This window comes from Pseudoliparis swirei, chromosome 5 (genome assembly GCF_029220125.1).
Source record: "Pseudoliparis swirei isolate HS2019 ecotype Mariana Trench chromosome 5, NWPU_hadal_v1, whole genome shotgun sequence".
NCBI classification, from domain to species: domain Eukaryota; kingdom Metazoa; phylum Chordata; class Actinopteri; order Perciformes; family Liparidae; genus Pseudoliparis; species Pseudoliparis swirei.
The window spans coordinates 3,636,595-3,657,591 of NC_079392.1; the positions used below are offsets into that span (position 1 = coordinate 3,636,595).

Here is a 20,997-nt window from a genome sequence, read left to right on the forward strand (position 1 = left end):
CATATATATATAAAGTAGCGTAACTGACGCTAACTAGAATAACTAACACTTACTAGCGAGCTGGCATAAGTAACACTAACTAGCATAACCAACACAGAATAACTAACGCTAGCTAGCATAACTACTGCTAACAAGCATAATAACACTAACCAGCAAGCTAGCATAACTAACGCTAACTAGCATAACTAACGCTAACTAGTATAACTAACTTTAACTATCATAACTAACGCTAACTAGCGAGCTGATGAGTGAAGCAGCAGTTGGAAGAAGCCGGCACCCTGAGGTGCAGCCACAGCCTGCTATAAGAAAAGAAGGCAGATAGTTTGTAAAATGGTTCTTTATCACATTCACTTTGCAATAAATCTCAATTTGATAACTTTATATGATACATGAGGGGTTAATGTACATGTTCCTTCAGTACATTACTGCACGTGTCCTACGCACACAGACACACACACGTTTACGACAGCTGGTAAATACTGTTCCCCACCAAAACAAGAAAAACAAACTCAATTTAGTTCAACAAATTAATTTCCCCCATAATCGACACACTTATCAAAGGCAATACGCCCAGACATGCTCCGAGGCCGCTTCGATGTCGAGGTGATGGAGAACGTGAAGAAGACTGCGAGTAAATAAATGTTTCTGCCTCCAACAGGAAATGGTCTCATGGCATAAACAGGAAGTTCAACCTTTCTGTCAGTTAAGTCAACTTATATCTCTCTTTTTTATGAGTTGAATGAGATCACGTTGGGCGAATGTCTAAATGTTTAAACACACTCACATACGTGAATGAACGTGTCCCGGGACACGGATATTTGGTCATTACGCCGGGAAAAGATGCAGTACCGTTTTATTTTGAAAATCTAAATAAGTTCAATGAGAGATGAGCTTTCTTTAACATTTTCTAGACGCAGGATTAAAAACTTTTTTTTCTTTCATCTCAAACATAAAAAGTGTGTGTATACATGACTTCCATCCAATATGGACCTAAAAGAAAAATGAATCTAAAAAAACATCCAAGGCATCAAATATATATCGTGAGACGCCATGAACAGGTCAATTAAAAATAAAATAAAAACACAAAATATCTGAGCATCATTTGAAGCATAAATCATGAATTAACCAACATTAAAACAAACATGGTGTACAGGACGTTAATATCCATTTGTGATTCTGTATTTACACTTCATAATTAATCTCTGGAGAGAAAAAAAAATACATGTTTTCCACCCACGTTGTCAGAGTGACTTCATCAGAATAAAAAATAAATGGATTTTTTAAAACTATAATTCTCTAATGCTATTTTGAAGAAAAACAAAAAAAAATACAATAATGCATTCCAGGTACACACACACTCGCGCACGCGCACACACACACACAGACACACACAGTGTAGAAAATACATTTTGAGTGGTTAACCACCGAGGCGCCGACAGACGGGCGTGACCTCTGAGCAGCAGCAGCGTTTCTCCCTCGTTCACCCTCATGGACGAAGAGGAGGAGCCTCCATCTTGGACCTGAACAATACATGCGGCATCCGGGGGAAAGTTCTGGTAAAAAAAAAACCAACAACAAAGGGAGGAATGGCGTTCGTTTGACCCGAGAGGCGTTCAAAGACCAGCGACCAATGGGAGCTCCGACTGAGGAAGTCTGACTTTACATTTACACAAAAACCTCCGCGAGTCGGTAAATACAAGAGAGAGAAATATGTGATTTAAGGCTCACGTATTTGGTTTGTTTCGGATAATCAACGAACGTAAAACCTGGAGAGCAGATTGAGATGTTCAGGTCCCGGCTCGTTCCAAGAATGCTTCCAGCTTGAAGAAGACACTTTGTTTGTTTTTTAAACTATATGGTAGATGAGATATTCGGGGGAGGGGATAGCTCGGAATAAACTTCTAGTGACCAGAGAAATGGAGAAAAAAAATAAAAATCAGAACGAGCTTCGGGAAAGCTCAAAATATGTAACATTTGATATATTTAGAATCAAAAAAATTAAACAAAACCAGTTACAGATATTTCTGGGAAATAAAAAATGATGCTCTTTGAATACGATGCATTGTTTACGGATCGGGTTGTTGACGACTTTCTGGTTGTTTGTTCTTTGCAGCTGCTGCGTACGAATAATCTGACATCGGAGACAAAAAATCTTCCTTTTAATAAATAGTAGAAAAATAATCTTTTCCCTCTTAAGAGTTTCTTCCTGTAATTATGACACGCGTGAGAATGTCCACACGTCTCCCGGAGGACGTGTCTGCAGGGCTGAGAATGAAGCTGGAATAGAATCGGCACATTAGATCCTGGTTGGTGGAAAACAAACAAAAAACAATTATTTTTTTACTCCTTATCTGAGAGACATTTGAACCAATGAGGAGGCTCCGTTGCCCTGCTGGAGGGTCCAATCAGCACCCAGATGCTTATGTTAATGTGATTATTAACCTCTGGTATTTTTCTTATTTCCTTCCACTTTTGGAAATGAAGAACTGTTCTTCTGCTTTCCAGGATTTTTAGGTTCCAGATGTTTCCTCAAACCAAATTCCACCAAAAGCCTCCACAAAAAAATCTCCTTTGGATGTTTTTGTACTGGTCCAGGTTCTGGTCATTTTGAGTGTGTGTGTGTGTGTGTGTGATACCCAACGTATTGATCATCGATCGATGGCAGAGAGCCCCGTCCATCCCGACAGGACCTAGCGTGCCTTCTGACGAAGCACGAATGTTTTGCTTAAAAAAAATAGTTTGTAACAACAACAACAACAAGTTCTGTCCCCCCCGCCGAAGATCAGCACTCGGCGTCCACGCTGTGCACGGTGACGGCGGCCTGCAGGTGGTGCGTGTGCAGCGGGTGGTGGTGCGTGTGCGCGTGCCGGTACGGGTGGAACTTGTGGCTGAGCAGCGCCGCCGTCTGAGGGGGCGTGTCCAGGTCCAGGTCGTCGTCGTGGTTGCCGACGTCGACGCCGGCCGACAGCGGGTCGTTGTTGCCGGGCGGATTCTCGCTGTCCTCCTGCGGACTCATGGTGCTGTAGCCTGGAGGCGACACAAATAAATACACATTAATAATAAAAAAATAGCACAGGTTGGTTTTACCAGACATCACTCTTACATCACTTTCCCTCAACAGTAAAACAAGAAAATAAAAAAATTGCATTGTTTGTTTGATGCTCTGTGAAGAGGATAATCTCTTATTGCTATGAGACCTTTCCATGACCTTTCCATGACCTTTCCATGACCTTTCCATGACTTCAAAACTAAATTTCCATGACCAAACATTTTGTGAAATCTCGTATACACATTTGTATACCTTAAATAACACAAATGAATGAGAGACAATAGTTCGATTAAAAAATATATTATTTATAATTAATTAAACTGTGTAAATTAATATAACACATTTCCAGGACTTTTCTAAAACTTTTGGGATCACATTTTTTTAAGGACTTTTCCAGGCCTGGAAATAACATTTTTTAAATTCCATGACTTTTCCAGGTTTTTATATGACCGTACGAACCTGTAATTTTAAATTAATAAAACAAGATGTTAGTATGATATCATTGTTTAATTTAAAGCTCCCTGCATGTCGTTACAAAACAACAACTTGAAACTACGAAGTAAAGCATCCAGTGAAAAGAAAATCTAATATTTTATTATTTTGTTTCGGAAAAAATAAATAATAATTGTTTCTGAATTCTCAGTGACTGAACATGTGTCAGAAAAGCTGAAGAATATCGAGGAAAACCTCATAAAAGAAACTCCTCAACCAAACGTCAACCCTCCAATCGGAAACATCCACGTGAATACACGCAAGCACACAATGCCCCTGAAAGCAGCACGACGCGCTGCTTTCGATGGCGCGTGGACAACTAAGCGTTCCCGCGGGGCGTCTCAGCCTCTTTTTACAATCTGACAAGAAAAGACGCATCCATATTTATGACGGGCGCTTTAACCCCCGAGGGGAGGGAAACACAAGCAGAGCTTCATGGGGAAGTGGAGCAGTGAGTGTGTGTGTGTGTAAATAAAGCTATAATGTGGATTGAATTGGTTGATGGTGTGTATGCCAGGTTTATTATCAAAGGTGCAGTTCCAGCCACTGCCTGCAGGGGGATGAACAGCACTCCTCTGTGTGCGTCACATGCTGAACAGATGTAATGCTCTGATGTTGTGTGTGTGTGTGTGTGTGTGTGTGTTGCAGTTAACGGACTCACCCCCCCCCCCCCTCCTCCTCCTCTTCCCATTATTTAAAACTCTTCCTCCGCCCTCTCACCCTTTCATTTCACTCTCATTTTTCACAATCTGTACATCTCTCCATTTTCCTTTCTCTTTTTTCCCTTTCCCATGTTCAGTTACCCAACATGCAACGAGGTCTTTTCTGTCCCCGGGATTTAAAACATTTATTACAGCGCCTCTTCCTCAAAAAAGAAAAATCGGCATTACAGGTTAAATGAATCTATATAATAGAAACACGTGTGTGTGTGTGTGTGTGTGCGTGTGTGTCTAGAGGCAACACAACGAGAGTCTCTGAAGATGAGATCTTTTTGTTCTCCTCTCGGGTTGAACATCCTGGAACAAGCTCTCACACGTCTGTGTTTCAGCCCACACACACACACACACACACACACACACACACACACACACACACACACACACACACACACACACACACACACACACACACACACACACACACACACACACACACACACACACACACACACACACACACACACACACACTTCATCTTCCTCCTCATCATCATCATCATCGGTTATGCAACAAGTATCCGAGGCGCTCGCTGCCAGGAGGTGTGGAGTGGTGCCATGTGTGTAGGTGGTAAGAGCCCTTTGGGGGGGGGGGGAGAAGAGAGAGAGAAAGGGAGAGAGAGGTTGCGAAAAAGAGAAGAGAGAGGAAGATAGAGGGAGGGAGGCTGAGAGAGAGAAGAGAGAGGTGGAGAGGGGGAGAGAGAGAGAAAGAGAGAGAGGGGCGGGGAATGAGGGAGCGAGGGGGAGGTTGAGAGAGAGATGTGGAGAGATGAAGGAGAGAGGGTCAGAGAGCGGGAGAGAGGGAGGAGAGGGAGAGAGAGAAAAAGAGAGGGGGGGGGAGACTGTCCATCCACGCTCACAAAGGATCAGACTTTTTTTTAACTCAAAATGATATATATATATATATTTAAAAATATATATATTTAAATATATTTAATTTTGTAATTTTTTTGGGTGTGTATCTACCGAGTACAGGAAGTACAGATATGACACACACAACGAAGAACAAAAACTCTATGAAAGCATCATCATTATTAGAGGACATCATGTGTGGCTCCTCCAGTGACGTCAGGGGCCCTTTGACCTTTGACCTTTGCCCCGGTGCGTTTCCCAACATGCGTGTCCCGGGTCTCACCGTGGTCGCTCTCCGTGCCGGACCGGCCCCAGTAGCGCCGCCTCCGCTCCGGCGTGTGCGTGTGCCGCTCGATCACCGCGGCGATGAACCGCGTGTTGCTGACTGGAGGAGAAACACGGAAAACACAGACGTCATATGTTCGTCTCGTGGAGCCGGACGGCGACATTTAAAAGGTTCCTCTTCACACGCGGTGCACTCACTGATGCCGCGGTCCTCGTGGCTGTCCTCGTCCCGCTCGTCTCTCTCGTTGTCGAGGTTGGACATCCGCACGGACATTTCTGGAGGTGACGGGGAGAGAAGAAGAAGTTACGGTGGAAGTTTAGAAAGACGACGTGTGGAGGACCAGAAGACAGATTCCACGAGCTCATCTTAAAAAACAAGACACAGCTAGAATAAACAGGACACGCACCCAACACACACACACTCCCTTTACACTCATTCCCTTACACACACACACACACACACTCATTCCCTTACACACACACACACACACACTGTGACTTCATGAGCCCATTCCTCAGCCTAATACCTCGTGATGATGCAACACCCTCACCACCAATATATCCAAAGCTCAAGTCAGCGGTTTAGTTTCAGGTTTTATTTTGTCCACGGTAATGTAAGAAATATATATATATATATATACAGTTTTAGAAAAAATCAATTTTTTCCAGTTTTTATTGAAATGTAAGCAGTTAAACTAAAAAGTTTTAAAAAGTGAAAAATAATGTATGTATGTATATATATATATATAGTCTGACAGCAGCAACACATTCAGTATATAGTATATATATATATTATATACATATATACATTATATACATATGTATATATAAATATAATATAATATATATATGATATTATATTTATAGGATATATTTATATAAATATTATATATAAATATATATATATTATATTTATATATAAATGTATATAATATATATAAATATGTGTATAATATATATAAATATGTATACAAAATATATAAATATGTATATAATATATAGATTTATATATGTATGTATATATATATTATATTTATAAATCAATATGTATATAATATATATATATATTTATGTAAGTATCTGTGTCTCAGTTTGATGGACCCGTCACTTTAACTGTATGGGTGCATTTGGGTGTCCTACCCTGAGCCGCCAGCGGGGACATGTGCTGGTGCGAGCGCCTGTGGATCTGGTGTCTGTACGCGTACACGGCCAAGACCAACACCATGATGCATCCCATAATGCCCCCGGCGACGGGGCCCACGGGGGCGCTCTTGATCATGTTCAGAGAGGCCACCTCCTCCTCCGCTGAGGAAAAGAGAGAGAACAAGAATAAAGATGAACTAATGTACAAGGACAAGTGAAACCGACGATCACAACTCAAGCCGGCTTCTTCTCACTCGTCACTGTGACACGGACAAATATTCAAGAGCGGACAGACGGACAAATCTCATTTCAAAAAACAAACTGAGAACAGAGAAATAACCGACGGGACATGTCCATCTGAAATATGGAATATGGAGCATGAGGTTATTATTAATATGAAACATGAGGTTTTTATCTGTGACCTCACACAAAGTCACAAGGACCCTGGACATCATGTGACCGCTGCTTTTTGTTTAGTTTTAGTTTCTTTCACTTTACTTTGGTCACAACCGCTGGTGGGACTGCTATATGGTTAGATTAAATAAAAAAGGGTCCAGTTGATCGAGAGAGGGGGGGAGAGAGGGAGAGAGAGAGAGAGAGAGAGAGGGGGGGAGAGCAGAGAGAGGGAGAGGGGGGTGAAGAGAGAGAGAAGAGAGAGGGAGAGAGAGGCAGAGAGAGGGGAGAGAGAGGGGGAGAGAAGGGGGGGGGGGAGAGAGGGAGAAGGAAAGAAGATAGATGGAGAGAGAGGCACAGAGAGGGGGAGAGAGAGATATTTCTATACATTTAGGACCGATATCTCATAACTGGTGAACCTCGTCCTCTTTGACCTGAACTGAACCAGAAGGTTCTAGTGGGTCCATGTGGGTCACCTCTCTCCCTCCCTCCCTCCCTCTCTCCCTCTGAACCAGAAGGTTCTAGTGGGTCCGGGTGCATCCCCTCCCGTCCCTCACCCTCTCCCTCTCTCCCTCTGAACCAGAAGGTTCTAGTGGGTCCGGGTGCATCCCCTCCCCCCGTCACTCACCCAGGAGGCCCAGGCTCTCTCTCTCTCCCTCCCCCCCTGAACCAGAAGGTTCTAGTGGGTCCGGGTGGGTCACCTCCACCTGTCAGTCTCTCTCTCTCTCCCTCTCTCCCCCTCTGAACCAGAAGGTTCTAGTGGGTCCGGGTGCGTCCCCTCCCCCGTCACTCACCCAGGAGGCCCAGGCCGTCGGCGTACGGGCTCTTGGCGCCGACGATGCCCCCGAAGCATTCCTTCTGCAGGGCGCAGTACGGCGTGTCCAGGTGGGTCTTCCCGTCGCTGTCCACCATGCACCACTCGCAGTCCAGCACGCCGAAGCAGTCGCTGCCATGGAGACGGACCGGCGGTTACATTAGGGACCGCGTGGTAAACAACATTAAGATTTGAGTCCATTGGACAAAAAGAGATTCTCGTCACACTTCCCATTCTCTGCCACTAGGGGTGCTGTGCTGTCGAGTTCATGTAAATACAGTGAACTCATGAAGCAGGGGGGGGGGGGGGGGTTACAGATTACTTAGGGGGCAATGTTTCCCCCTCTGACTGAAATTGGGGGCACTTTTTTTAAACTTGTGAAATAATATTTAACCTTTGTTCAAAAATAATAAATATACTTATTTATGTTTACAGGATATGAGCAATTGTCATAAAAATGGCAATAATAAGACGATTAGGCAATAATAAGTCTATTAGGCAGGACTACAGATTCAAAGCGTTCGATTTTTTTACAGAAAACATAAATCAGAGAATAATATTCAATTGTATTTTTATTTCTTTGTCGTTATTTATTGTTATTACATTTATTTCTTTGTTTTTCAACATTACATTTCTTAGAGGCAGTTTTTCCCTTTGCCCAGGTGTGTTGTTTTATTCATGAGGACTCTTCACGTGTGTGTAGTACAGTGTGTGTAGTACGGTGTGTGTAGTATAGTGTGTGTAGTACAGTGTGTGTAGTATAGTGTGTGTAGTACAGTGTGTAGTACAGTGTGTGTAGTGTGTGTAGTGGTGTACCTGCTGGTGTATCTCTGGCTGCAGCGGGTGTTGATGCACTGGGGCAGCGTGTCATGCAGACCGGCATCAATCACATTGAGACTGACCGGCTCCTGATGCACCTCGCAGCTCGGGTTCCTGGGGACACACACACATACACACATAAATACACACACACACACACACTACATATACATAAATACACACATAAATAAACGTTATTAAATTAAAAATCCTAGAATGAAACATAAGGACCGGAAGGCAGAGACTCTGCAGTAAATGTGACGCACAAAGACTTCACAGCTCGAGACGAAGCAGCTTTAAAATAAAAAAAGGACAAACATGAAAAGCTGCTCGACGAAGAACAAAACCTGACGGGAAAATATATATTATAATGTAATTACACGTCTTCCTGGAATAAGGGAGGAATTGGCATTTTGAAACATTGACGCGCTGTCAGAGGCTGATGAAAGGGGATGGGTGGGTGGAGGAGAGAGAGAGAGAGAGAGAGAGAGAGGGAGAGGGAGTGAGGGTTGGAGGGAGGGAAAGAGAGAGAGGGTGGGAGGAGAGAGGGGGAGTGAAAGAGAAAGAGAGAGATAGAGAGAGGTTGGGGGGGTGAGGGTGAGAGAGAGACGGGGGGGAGAGAGAGTGAGTGTTGGAGGGAGGGAAAGAGAGAGAGGGTGGGAGGAGAGAGAGAGGAAAGAGAAAGATAGAGAGAGGTTGGTGGGGGTGAGGGTGAGAGAGACGGGAGAGAGTGAGTGTTGGAGGAGGAAGAGAGAGAGGTGGGAGGAGAGAGGGAGAGAAAGAGGAAAGAGAGAGAGAGAGGTTGGGGGTGAGGTGAGAGAGAGACGGGGAGAGAGAGAGTGAGGGTGGGAGGAGAGAGAGAGGGGGAGGGAAAGAGAAAGATAGAGAGAGGTTGGGGGGGTGAGGGTGAGAGAGACGGAGGTGAGTGATAGATGAGAGAGACAGAAGGTGTGAGGGGCAGAGAGAGTGAGACGGGGGGAGAGGGGAAGAGAGAGAGTGAGTGTGAGAGAGAGACATCGAAGGGGTGAGGGGCAGAGAGTGATAGGGGGGAGGGTAAGAGAGACAGAGAAGGGATGATGGGCGAGAGTGAGAGAGAGAGAGAGAGAGAGAAATGAACAGCAATATAAAAGAATACCAGATAATTTTGATGAAGTTAAAAACACACATGCTGAGGCTCTGAGGCTCTGAGGCTCTGACCTGTTCTCAGCGTTGGTGAGGTTGCCGGTGCACTCGTTGACCTCCAGGGGGCACTCACACGGACACTCACACTCATTCTGCTCCATCCTGAAGAACACACACACACACACATGTTCACTTCACCTGTCAAGTAACAGACAATCCTACACGTCCACATCAAATCTCTTTCTCATGAGTTTAGTATTGCTGTGTGTTGATGATGATGATGATGATGATGATGATGATGATGATGATCACCTGTGGCAGTTGAGGCACAGCCGGTCCACGGTGCTGCAGGCGCAGAACGCCAGCGAGTCGCACGTCTCGTTGACGATGCCGGCGAAGGCGTTGGTGCCGGGGATCCGGGTCAGGCGGTACTTGGAACAATGGCTGCCGTGCACCAGGTTGGTGAGGTCGCCCTGCGAGGAAGACGGGACGGGAATGATAAAGTACGATGTAGTGTAAGATATCTCACTTTAATAACTGTAAAGAGAGAGATTACATATGCTCTCAAACTACACGAAAAAGATAGTATACGGGGAAATTGTCACGGTTGCAATACCGATTATTACCACTGGGTGGCAGCGTTACACCAACACATGCTGATGGGGAAGGCTGTGTTTTAACTGCATTTCTACGAAAATTATAGTATACGGGGGAATTGTCCCAACTGCAATACCTATGATTACCACTGGGTGGCAGTGTTACACAAACACACAATCACATATTGAAGGAGAAGGCTGTGTTTTAACTGCATTTGAAAGAAAATTATAGTATACGGGAAAATGTTCACAGCTGCAATACCCATGATTACCACCGGGTGGCAGTGTTACATCAACACATCATCATATACTGATGGGGAAAGCTGTGTTTGTACTTCATTTATAAGAACATTATCGTATATGGGGAAAATGTCACGACTGCAATACCCATAATTACCACCGGGTGGCAGTGTTACACTAACACACAATCACATACTGATGGGGAAGGCTGTGTTCTAACTGCATTTTTAAGAAAAGTATAGTATACGGGAACATTTTCACAGCTGCAATACCCATGATTACCACCGGGTGGCAGTGTTACACCAACACATCATCACGAGACTGCGTGTGTGTCCTATAACGGTCTTGTGCAGCCCTTCATACGTGGGGTTATCCGGTGCTTTGGGTCTTTGTGCCGCCGTACCGTGATGCTGGTGTTGAACTTGTAGAAGCGCTGCACCGTGCGGTCGCTGAAGCTGTTACACAGGTTCTTCTTCACGAAGTTGGGATGGTTCAGGATGTCGTTGGCCACCAGCGGCTCCTGAACCATCGGGGGAAAAAAGATGGGGGAATTAAATACGAGAGGGAGCTAAGTGCGATTATGAATTGGTATTTTCCGTACATTAGTCCGTTACCTTGTGTGTGATGTGCTGTTGCTCGGCGGGGGCGTGGCCTTTGGGGTCTATGAGGGTGGGGTGAGCGACCAGGTACCCTCTGTCCTCCATGATGAAGCATCTACAATGCACACACATGCACAAATAAATAGGAGGGGGTCAATTAAAACGAATATAAACTCACATTATAAGTACTCTTCATTGGCCACCCCCCCCCCCCAGGGCCCTGCAGATTACTGCTCCATTCTACTCCCCCTCCGCCCACCATTCCTTAAACCTCCTGCCAAATACTGCAACTCTCTGCCCCACACCCCCTTCCAGCTAATCCTGTTTTATATGTTTCCTGAACACCGACAGAGAGAGCATGAAGGGAGTGAAGAAAGAGAGAGAGAGAGGGGGGGGGGGGAATGAAGAGAAAACAAAACAAAAACGGGGGAAACATTAAAGCTGGAGAAAGTATGCAGGACTGAGACGGCAGCGATGCCCACATGTCCAGCAGGAATGCCGTGATAATCAGTTTATCTCTTCCCCCCCCCCACTCCCTTTCTTCTCCTTTTGGGGGGGGGGGGACGGACGTTGCACTTATAGAGGAAATAGAAAAAGAAGAAATGCAAGAAGTGAAACGGTAAAACAAGCCCCGCCCCCTTCCTACCGGATCTTGTGGCCGTTGTCCTGGTTGCAGACGGGCAGCAGGTCCAGCAGCACCTTGTAGAAGTAGCGCAGCGTGAAGTCGATGCCCATCACAGCAAACGCGTAACCGGGAGCCATCAGAGAGCTGACACACACACACACACACACACACACACACACACACACACACACACACACACACACACACACACACACACACACACACACACACACACACACACACACACACACACACACACACACACACACACACACACACGTTACGCAATCTCTCAACTTTTTGGTAAAGTTTCTGTCCAGATCAACCGGCTCTCTCTTTAGGGTTTTTAAAAAATAAAATAAATGAGAACTGGGAGGACGAGTCTTATTTTTATTTTTTTAACTCACGCTGTGATCTAAAATATATATATATTTTTTTATTTATTAATTGTCCGTCACTATTTTATGTTGAATGTCCGAAACTCAGTTTATTGCAGTGGTTCTCAAACGGTGGGTCGCGTCCCTCTAGTGGGGCGCCACGGTATTACAGGTGAGGCGCGAGAGGGAAATGCAGATTATTTTATTTCGAGAACTTTATTGAGAACTTCACATTTTACAAAGTCCACAGACATAAAACTAAGTCATTCATAAATAAAGAGTTAAATGTCTGTAGAAACGGGTAACGCTGCGCGACGGAGATTCTTGGAGATTTGCCAAAAAAATCTCCGTGAGTTCGGTTTTCCTGCTCTTGCCCTTCAAAATAAAAGCTCAACATTGTAGAGGTACAGCGTCCTCTCCTCACCTGGAGGCGTGGATGGTGTGGCTGATGGTGACCACGTAGCCGGCTCCGCCCACATCCAGGTACGGCCCGGTGAAGGTCACGAGGCCCGGGTTGGCCACCGCGTGCTGGTACCTGCATGACAAGGGCGAGGTTATAAAGGTCATAAAGGTCACAAAGGTCACACACGTTTTTATCTTTACAGTCAATACGGACACTTGTGAATGAATTAAAAAAAAGTTTACATGCCAGCAGTTTGCACACACACACATTCCCTATATCACACACACACACTTATTGCCTTTAACACACACACACTCATTCCCTTTAACACACACACACACACATTCCCTTTACCACACACACTCATTCCCTTAAACACACACACATACACACACACTTATTGCCTTTAACACACACACACTCATTCCCTTTAACACACACACACACACATTCCCTTTACCACACACACACACACATTCCCTTTACCACACACACACTTATTGCCTTTAACACACACACACTCATTCCCTTTAACACACACACACACATTTCCTTTACCACACACACACACACTCATTCCCTTAAACACACACACATACACACTCATTCCCTTAAACACACACACACTCATTCCCTTTACCACACACACACACACATTCCCTTTAACACACACACACACACATTCCCTTTAACACACACACACACATTCCCTTTACCACACACACATATTCCCTTAAACACACACACACACACACACACACTCATTCCCTTAAACACACACACACACTCATTCCATTTAACACACACACATACTCATTCCCTTTAACACACACACACACACACACACACACACACACTCATTCCCTTTAACACACACACACACTCATTCCCTTTAACACACACACACATACTCATTCCCTTTAACACACACACACACACACACACACATAGACACTCATTCCCTTAAACACACACACACTCATTCCCTTTAACACACACACACACTCATTCCCTTTAACACACACACACACTCATTCCCTTAAACACACACACACACTCATTCCCTTTAACACACACACACTCATTCCCTTTAACACACACACACTCATTCCCTTAACACACACACACTCATTCCTTAAACACACACACACACTCATTCCCTTTAACACACACACACACATTTCCTTTACCACACACACACACACTCATTCCCTTAAACACACACACACACACATTCCCTTTACCACACACACACACACACACACACACATACACACTCATTCCCTTAAACACACACACACATTCCCTTTAACACACACACACACACACACATTTCCTTTAACACACGCATCCAATCCCTTTACAGACACACACACACACAGACACACACGTGACTAACACGCACGCACACACACACACACCACTGTCTGCGGGTGGGGTCGAAGGCCTTGTCCATGAGGGACCCCGGGTAGATCCGGAGGACCCCGCTGGGCGTCGCTATGTAGCGCCGCACGATGTAGCAGTTGAGGCTGCTCATCTCCATCAGCGTCATCCACTCATCCGTCACGTGGCTGGTCGCCATCACCTCGTTCCTGACAGAGGACTGGGGAGGGGGGGGGAGAGAGAGAGAGGGAGAGAGAGAGAGGGAGAGAGAGGGAGAGAGAGAGAGAGAGATTTCCATACATTTAGGACCGATGTCTCATAACTGGTGAACCTCGTCCTCTTTGACCTGAACTGAGAGAGTCGTGTTTACTTGTGTGTTTGTACATATCCCACTGCAGGACTTGACTGGACATGTCCGGACATGTCCAGACAAGCCCGTCACCTGACTGCTGGCCATGTGGGTGTCAAGGTGAACAGTTGACCCCCACCCCCCTGCTCCTCCCCCGTGTGTTTACCTTGAGGCCGGGGTTGGCGATGAGCCGGGTGTTGTCGCTCAGGTAGGCGGTGTAGTGCTCCACCATGCGCTTGGTCTCCGGCTGGCTGAGGTGCTCGTAGGGGGACGAGAAACTACCGGCGGACAACATCACCGTGGGGGATTCTGGGAAAGACAGGGGGGGAAGGGGGGGGCATGAGTAAAGTTCTCATCTATTACCCCTCAGTGGCTCTCAAACTTTGTGTCTTACCCCGACTTCAGAGAAAGACAAAAGTTCACGCCCCAACAATATAGTCACATTTTCATTGAAATAACAACTTTTTCTACTTTTTAAAATAATATAATCACGTTCCAGTAAACCAGATTCCTCCATCGGACAAAAAATAATAATAAAATGTGCAATAACTTTGTTCAAACAACCCAATTAAAGTTCTATCTGTGCAAAAGATAATGAATATTTGGGGGGAAAAGTGCTTATTGTGGGTGCAATTAACCTGTTATGCACTGGATATCTTTTTAAGACGATAAAAATAAAGTGCAACCTGTGAACAACTCAAACAAGTTCAAATATTTGACAATAAAGGGTTTTACTGACTATCTTTTCAAAACAACAATAACGTGCGACCTATTTACGGCATAACGTAAACGATTTACACGAAAGAACCGGCGACTTGATGTCACCGTGTATTAATTAATGACTCAGTCTGATGCATGTGTACTTTTGCACTTTTGGAATATGTGAAGTTCTTGAAATATATTTTAAAAATCGTAATTTCCCACTTGCAATACCTTCGCGCCCCATTAGAGGGCCGCGCCCCACAGTTTGACCCCAAGTTATTAGATGTTCCCCTCCTCCTCACCGACTGTGGCGAGCTGCTTGAAGTGCAGGCAGGAGCTGGGCTGGCCCAGCAGGTCCAGCCGGTGGTAGAGCAGCTTGGAGCTGGGCACCGTGTTCAGGTTCTTCAGGTGCTTCACGGGGATCTCCGGCTGCACGTACACGATGCACAGGATGAACGACGTGTCCTGCACCTGGACAGAGAAACACGGGAGAGGAGGATGAAGCCGGATGATGTCATGCATGAGAATGTACAGATGTACACACACATATATATATATATATAGTGTGAGCTTATTAATAAAATACTAGTGTGAGCTTATTCAAAATATTTGCAGGTGATGAAATTTACACACTCAACAAGTATTAAAGTATGTAAGTATCTAAGTATGTATGCAAGTAAGTATCCAAGTATGTAAGTACGCAAGTATCTAAGTACGTAAGTATCTAAGTATGTAAGTAAGTAAGTATATAAGTATGTAAGTAAGTAAGTATGCAAGTATGTAAGTAAGTAAGTATCTAAGTATGTAAGTAAGTATCTAAGTATGTAAGTATGTATCTAAGTATGTAAGTAAGTATCTTAGTATGCAAGTAATTAAGTTAGTATGTAAGTATCTATGTATGTAAGTAAGTATGTATCTAAGTATGTAAGTAAGTATCTTAGTATGTAAGTAATTAAGTTAGTATGTAAGTATCTATGTATGTAAGTAAGTAAGTAAGTATCTAAGTATCTAAGTAGTCAATAAGTACGTACGGTTTATTTATTGTACCTATCGCACACAAAGTGTCACAAAGTGCACGACAGTAGTCAAGACACTGTAAAAGACGGAGCAGTAAACCAGTGAGAGAGGACTCGTGTGCGAGGCTTCTTGATGACATCATATCTGAGTGCGGGCGCCGCGCCTCGTACCAGTTTCCAGGCGTAGCTGACGTTGTAGGCGTCTCTGCTGTTGTCCCGCAGCCGGTTGGTGTGCCAGGACAGAGACGAGTTGACCGGCACCGCGATCACCTGGCTGCCCAGAGGGAGGCTGCACAACACACACACACACACAGCATTACACACAACCAGGGAATGTGCATATCTTTTTAGGGGGACATTGTTGTGTATTTAAAAAGATATTGGGGGCACTTTTTGAAACTTGTGGAATAACATTTAAGTTCAAAAATAATATATATACTTATTTAGGCTTACAGTATATGAGCAATTGTCATTAAAATGGCATTAATAAGACTGTTAGGCAGTAGTCGACATATTTAAAGTGTTTTATTAGATTTATTTTTAACAAAATAAACAGAAAACATAAATCAGACAATCATATTCTATTTTATTTTTGTTTTCTTTGTGGTTATTTATTGTTATTACATTTTTTAAACAACTATTAACAATTATAACTTTGTTTTTAATAATTAAAAATGCGATTATTTTGTTTTGTTGTGTACCTATACAGGCAGTACAGATAGGACACACAAAGAACAAAAACAAAACGCTATTAAATTATCATAATTATGAGGCATTTGTTGCCTTTTTCCTCGTGATATCAGGGGCAACATTATATTTCTTAGAGGCAGCTTCGCCCTGGTGTATTCCCGACGCTGCACACAACAATACACTCAACACACGCTATGCATGTGTCAAGAGGTGGAGGAATTCTGGTGTTAAATGTGTGTATTTCTTTAAATAGGTGAAATTCCCGCTCCCCTCTTACCTGAGGATGTTGTGCCGGACAACAGGGAATCCTGGGATGTTCTCGTAGTGGATGATGTCCGTGTGAAGCGGCGGCTCCGTCATCAAGTAGGGCCGCGTCAGTGACGGATGCATCAGGGTGAAACCTGGAATATCAACATCATTCATTCAAGTTTGCATGTACTAAGAAGAAAAACGCAAAGTACAAAAAAAATGAAATACAGAAAGAATTGGCTCTGCAAAAAAGAAAATCAGTAATTATATATAACCAAGAATTATATATACATATATTTATATATACATTTATATGTATACGTATATATATATATATTATATATGTATACATATATATTTAATTATATATATACACATTTAGATATACATATATATACACATTTATTTATATATATATATATATATATACGTATATACACACACATTTATATATATATACATTTATATATGTATATATTTATTAATATATATATTTACCTAATGGTATTAACCAACACTCTAATTGCTAGCAGATGGTTTTGAATGCCAGCTAATAACTTTAATGGGACTCATTCATCAATGTTTAATGAGCGTGGTTACAGTAATAAGCTCTAATTTGATGGAAAATTCATTACAATAACAAACATTTTAGAGGGAAAAGAGAGACTCAACTAAATGTCAGCCAGTCTGTTGTATGTGGTACCTCAGCTCTCTCCTTATTGGTCCCCCTTTCCTCTACACCTCCCTCCACTGCTCATCTCCTAAACTCCACACAAAACTACATGCAACATTTATTTGTATTTTTTAAATATTCCCTTCTTCTTACTTCCTAGTATCTCAACAGCTGCCTCCCACACACACACATATTGTCTGGTTATTGTGGCGTTTAATGCCCTCCCCACTCAACTTTTAAGCCTCGTTAATATTTCCGTTTTTTTATTTAATTCTTAAAAAGGTACGTAACTTTGAAAAAGATTTTACGACATAAGCTGAGAGTCGTAGTTAAATCTTATTAATTCTGACTTTTGTGACTGACTTTGAAGTCTAAGGCCGACTACCAGTCAGGACACGAGAGGCGTCTCCTCTGACCTTTGTTGTCGATGAGGAAGGTGTAGGAGGCCAGCGAGTCCTGGTAGTAGGTGACGTCCTCCAAGATGTACGCCAGGTTCACGTCCACGCCGACCACGCCCAGGAGAAGGTTACCGAAGTAACACGGCCGGCTCACGGTCATGATGAACCCTGGAGGAGGAGGAGGAGGAGGAGGAGGAGGAATCTCAGTCAAGTTCATGCAACGCCTCATGTGTTAGTTTGAGTCTCTTGGAGGTCGTCGCTCCTTTCAAGAAACCAATGCAGAACACACATTTAAGTTTTCCTTCAGGAAATGTGTTTACTTTCTCATCCTGGAAAACACACATCGCCTTTTCTTTTTGAAATAACTCATTTGGAAAATTCATACGAAAGCAACACAATTTTACCAGCGAGCATAAAATTGCTAACGCGTTCAAAATTGCCCACGTAAATGTGTTTTTAAGAAAAGATAAATATATTTTTTCTGTTTTTAATGAAATTAATACTTTGATATCAACTCTTGTTTACATCACAACTTTCTTGTTGAGACTTAAGACGAGAAGATCCACGCAGGTCTCATGCTGAATACGAGCCATCGGGCCGTTAGCTTAGCTTAGCATAAAGACTGGAAGCGGGGGCAAACTGCTAGCCTGCCTCTGCCTCCTCATTATAACCTCCTATCTTATTATAATTAAAAAACAATCCAACTCATGCCTTCTTGTTTTTACATTTCTGTTTTTGTATGCATTAAACAAACAAAAATATCACTTTATTTTTTTTATTTAGGAATTATCGATCTAAACTTCACTACATTAATCATGTGTAATATGTGACATATTATTAATTAATTGATATAAATTTGACCGATTGTGCAATTGCGATATTATTTGACATTATTAGAGGAAAACAATCGAAAAATGTACAAAATAATTATATTGATGAGATTCTTTTGTACAATATGTGCAATATGTGACCTTTCTTGTACATATTACCACCTTCTGTATCGTGTATTCTTTTATATTTTGTATTTTTACCTTCGCATTGAAATTGCGGAAGGTTATGTTTTGATCGCCGTGTATTTATTTATTTGTATGCGTGTTACTCGCATAACACAAAAAGTATTAAACCGAATCGCATGAAATTTGGTGGGATGATTGGTTATTATCCGGGGACCATTTGATTAGATTATGGGATCGATCGGGTCAAAGGTCAAGGTCATGAAAAGGTCAAAATCTTCTTTTTACCATAGCGCGGTAAATTTTTATCCAATTGGCATGCAACTAATGCCACAATGTTCATAATTCTATGCCCAAGCTTGTGATATGCGAAGGTATGCACTCTACTGAGTGCCCGTTCTTGTTTATTATAATGTTATTTCTAATAACTGTTGACTCTGAGATCCCAAGACTAGATGTCCAATGTGTCAGGACTGCTGGTCTCGGGGGGAAAAAACGGCAAATAAAACCTTGAATCTTGAATTCATGATGAAATATTTTTTAGCCATTCGCCCCAAAACTCTCAGAAGGTCACTATACATGTTGGCGGCGCCGCTCACCGTCTCCCATCGGGTCGGAGTAGGGCAGGCTGAAGCGGGCCAGGTCGATCATGCGGTTGGGCAGGTTGATGTAGAAGCGGCCCACCGTCGTCTCCAGGTTGCTCAGCTGGTTGAGGACCATCATGCTCCCCTTCACCACCGGCGTCATGGTCGCCCCCGACGACCCCCACGACGACATCCCGGAGGAGGCCGAGCGGTCGCGGTCGGACTTCCGGTCGATGCCGTACTTCACCGAATTCTGCTCGGCGAGGTCCCTCAAGAAGGCGAGCTCCTTCAGGCCCGTCACGCCCTCTGGAAGAGGAGGAGGAGGAGGAGGAGGAGGAGGGGGGTGAATTTAAATATTCTATGGCATGCTTTTTATCCGTTTATATTTTACTGCACCATCTTTTACAGTGTATCGTACTTTTTCTCTTTTAACTTGCTGTTTTCTTTAATATCTGATCAACAGAAGATGATGCCGTTTGTGGTTCAAGCTTCTCAAATGCAAAAATGTGATTTAAAAAAAAAAAGTATATCTTCTATTATCTGTTTGCCATAAATAAATACTAATAAAAATAGCCATATACAATGAGTGATTTGCAGGTAATGATCAACATGGAGGCTAGAGCTCATATTCAGCAGGTTATTCAGGTCATGCACAGTTTTGGTGGGGGAGGTGGGCAACACACACACACACACCACACACACAAACACACACCTGTGCATATTGCCAAAGGACTGCTTGAACAATCATCACTTCACATTTGGCAGGGGATGCAGGGACAAAGACCCCCCCCCCCCCCACACACACACACACACACACAGTGGGCCTTTCAGCCGTGTGCAACAGCGTCAGCAACGAAACAAATGATTTTTGGAGGGGGATATGCATCGCTAATAAACTCGGGGCAATAGATTTCTGCATCCTTTTCATCACGGGGCTCTTTAGACCGCCGAGGTCCTCCGTCAGACACACACACACACGCGCACACGGCGGGGTGTGTGTGAGCAGCACGCCCTTTGAAGTCTCACTCTCCTCTCTTAGATGTACCTCATTATCAGCCTCAGATGCATTTGGATTAATGGTGGACGAATGCATGCACGCACACAACAGAGGTGTGTGTGTGTGTGTGTGTGTGTGCGTGTGTGTGTGCGTGTGTGTTGCAGAGGGAGGCGGGAATTAGAGGCAGATGGATGGAGAGGATAATAAAGGACACACACACACACACACACACACAGCCTTTGAGGTTTCTGAGCACCTCTCTGACCTTCATTCTTCTCTCGAACACATTCTACCTCAGAACATGGAGTAAAAAGGTCTAACGTACAGAAATAGCAAAATATTTTCATAACAAACTAAAATAAATCTAAAACAATGTGGAGATGTGACTTTAGCGACTCATCCGCGCTTCATTTCCTGAAGATGTGATTGTTCGGCTCAAGGCTGCTGCTCTAAATACCCGAGAAGCAAAGCAAGTGTTC

General features: G+C 43.6%; 1 protein-coding gene across 1 annotated transcript in view; it reads right to left on the reverse strand.

Annotated features, from left to right (window-relative positions):
* Nucleotides 1-321: 321 nt before the first annotated feature.
* Nucleotides 322-20,997, reverse strand: part of cachd1 (cache domain containing 1) — a 63,802-nt gene continuing 43,126 nt past the window's right edge. Inside the window, exons 9-27 of the mRNA XM_056414874.1 lie at nt 19,537-19,827; nt 18,003-18,152; nt 16,942-17,065; nt 16,146-16,263; nt 15,261-15,429; nt 14,423-14,565; nt 13,946-14,127; nt 12,546-12,656; nt 11,766-11,888; nt 11,135-11,234; nt 10,924-11,040; nt 9,997-10,157; nt 9,760-9,846; nt 8,560-8,676; nt 7,724-7,875; nt 6,534-6,698; nt 5,592-5,669; nt 5,392-5,493; nt 322-3,027 (exon numbers count right to left, since the gene is read on the reverse strand). Coding sequence (XP_056270849.1) covers nt 2,783-3,027; nt 5,392-5,493; nt 5,592-5,669; nt 6,534-6,698; nt 7,724-7,875; nt 8,560-8,676; nt 9,760-9,846; nt 9,997-10,157; nt 10,924-11,040; nt 11,135-11,234; nt 11,766-11,888; nt 12,546-12,656; nt 13,946-14,127; nt 14,423-14,565; nt 15,261-15,429; nt 16,146-16,263; nt 16,942-17,065; nt 18,003-18,152; nt 19,537-19,827 — 2,735 coding nt within the window. The 3' untranslated portion in view covers nt 322-2,782. The remainder of the gene's footprint in view (nt 3,028-5,391; nt 5,494-5,591; nt 5,670-6,533; nt 6,699-7,723; nt 7,876-8,559; nt 8,677-9,759; nt 9,847-9,996; nt 10,158-10,923; nt 11,041-11,134; nt 11,235-11,765; nt 11,889-12,545; nt 12,657-13,945; nt 14,128-14,422; nt 14,566-15,260; nt 15,430-16,145; nt 16,264-16,941; nt 17,066-18,002; nt 18,153-19,536; nt 19,828-20,997) is intronic.